General features: G+C 42.9%; 1 protein-coding gene across 1 annotated transcript in view; it reads right to left on the bottom strand.

Annotated features, from left to right (window-relative positions):
• LOC119320700 overlaps window positions 1–1,191 on the bottom strand; it is a 3,874-nt gene extending 2,683 nt beyond the window's left edge. Inside the window, exon 1 of the mRNA XM_037594673.1 lies at window positions 1,008–1,191. Coding sequence (XP_037450570.1) covers window positions 1,008–1,191 — 184 coding nt within the window. The remainder of the gene's footprint in view (window positions 1–1,007) is intronic.
• Between the last annotated feature and the right edge of the window lie 647 nt (window positions 1,192–1,838).

Below are 1,838 nucleotides of genomic sequence, written 5' to 3'. Positions count from 1 at the left end.
CACTATCCTTCAAGAAGGATGCAATGGGAGGTATGCAAATAGAATATACATATATATATATATATACATATATATACATATACATATATATATAGGTGTAAATGGTCGTAAAAGAAACAAACATGTATGGCATTTATTGTGCTCCTTATGGAAAATTAATTAAATTATATATGATACATTTGCATAGATTCATTAATGAGAAGAGATTGATATCTTGTGCATATGCATACATACAATTCATAGACTCGGAAGCGTCATTAATGTTTAGTGATATAGAAAAGATATCATAGTCTTATACATTCAGATATGGCTTATTAATCACGGTGGATATAAAAATTTATTTATATTTATTTACATTTGACCAAGTTAAATCCCACATCCAGCTACCTACCTAATATTCGCAACAGCAATGCAACTAACACCTTGAAAATAATGGTGGATCTTTTTTACCAACATATTTACGGAGTGAGAACAAATCCCTCTCAACTTAATTCCCTCAATTAGATTACACTGTTGCATAGATAGGGTATTAATGCTATTGAAAAACTACATAAATAGTCCAATGCGCTATTCTCATATGCATATTCATTGGGTCAAATTGAACATAAGGCTAGTACCGAGGATCAAACTAAAATGCATGTACCGCGTCCTGCTTTAACATGAAGCATGATTGTTATTGCTAGAAATGCTATCATTGCTTCCATAATATTATTAGAAAAACAAAAGGAGGATGACCCCCGACATCTGCATTAGGGCGATGCATGCAGCCATTTTATTAATTATTCATCAAGACCTTACAAAGCAATACATCAATAAGTCTACCATCTTGGCAACATCTGTCGCTACTCTTATCCACTTGATGAAGGGGTGCAGATTGCCAGGGCCACGTACCCAGACCTCACACTAAAGCCCAACATCTAAAGCCGAAGGCCCCAACCAAGACGAATTGTCGGGTCTGGGTCACACACCGGTCCGGCACACTCACAACGGGCTCCCCATGCGCACACTGCAGAGGTCGTCGCCACCGTCTTCCACTGATCCATCTTCAGAGTAGGCACTGACGCATCCACCTTGTGCCAAGCATGTCGTCGACGCCACCACGGCGCCAGACAATGCCACCTTCCTACGTGCATCCATCATCATGCACCCATCACCGAGACCCTGCAGCGCCACGCCACCAAGACTCCACATCGTAGATGCGTCAGAGGAACCGCCGCTCCATGGCAGGAGCCATCCACTAGTCCCTCGAGCCTATGCACACCTCCAAGAATGATGCCCCAAAGGGAGGAACGACACAAGAGCGTTGCATCCGATCAACTGAGCTAAGGTTTCTCCCAGGGGTAGCGGATAGAGCCATAGAGGTCTAAAGCTTCTCCTCGGTCGTGCCTTCCAGAAGGGAATGACACAGAAGAGCGCCGCCATCGCCAGCCTTGGAAACTAGTAGATGGTTGAACCTTGTGGTCTAGCACATGAGAACCAATCCAAGACAACGACTCACGAGACATTACAATTTCCACACAAAAATCGCAGTAAATGTGTTTTATGAAGGTACCTCAAACAACTTAGGAATTTTGGACAAACTTCCCTCGATATTGATGGAAGATCCTCCTCCAACCTGACTGGGGGGAGGGGGGTGAGGTGGTCCACTAGGCCTTTTGCTTTTCTCAAGGATGATGGACAGGGCGTCACAGTCAGATCAAAGAGGATGAGAGAGAGCGAATATCCCAGGCTAACACCCTGAGGCGATCTAAAGTAGTGTCCAACTTCTCCATTGACATTGATGTAAGTGTTCCAACTAGAAATCATTTGTTTTACCCATAGATTCATATATCATCGAA

The sequence above is a fragment of the Triticum dicoccoides genome, chromosome 6B, assembly GCF_002162155.2.
Source record: "Triticum dicoccoides isolate Atlit2015 ecotype Zavitan chromosome 6B, WEW_v2.0, whole genome shotgun sequence".
NCBI lineage: Eukaryota > Viridiplantae > Streptophyta > Magnoliopsida > Poales > Poaceae > Triticum > Triticum dicoccoides.
This window is presented reverse-complemented; position numbering and strand designations above follow the sequence as displayed.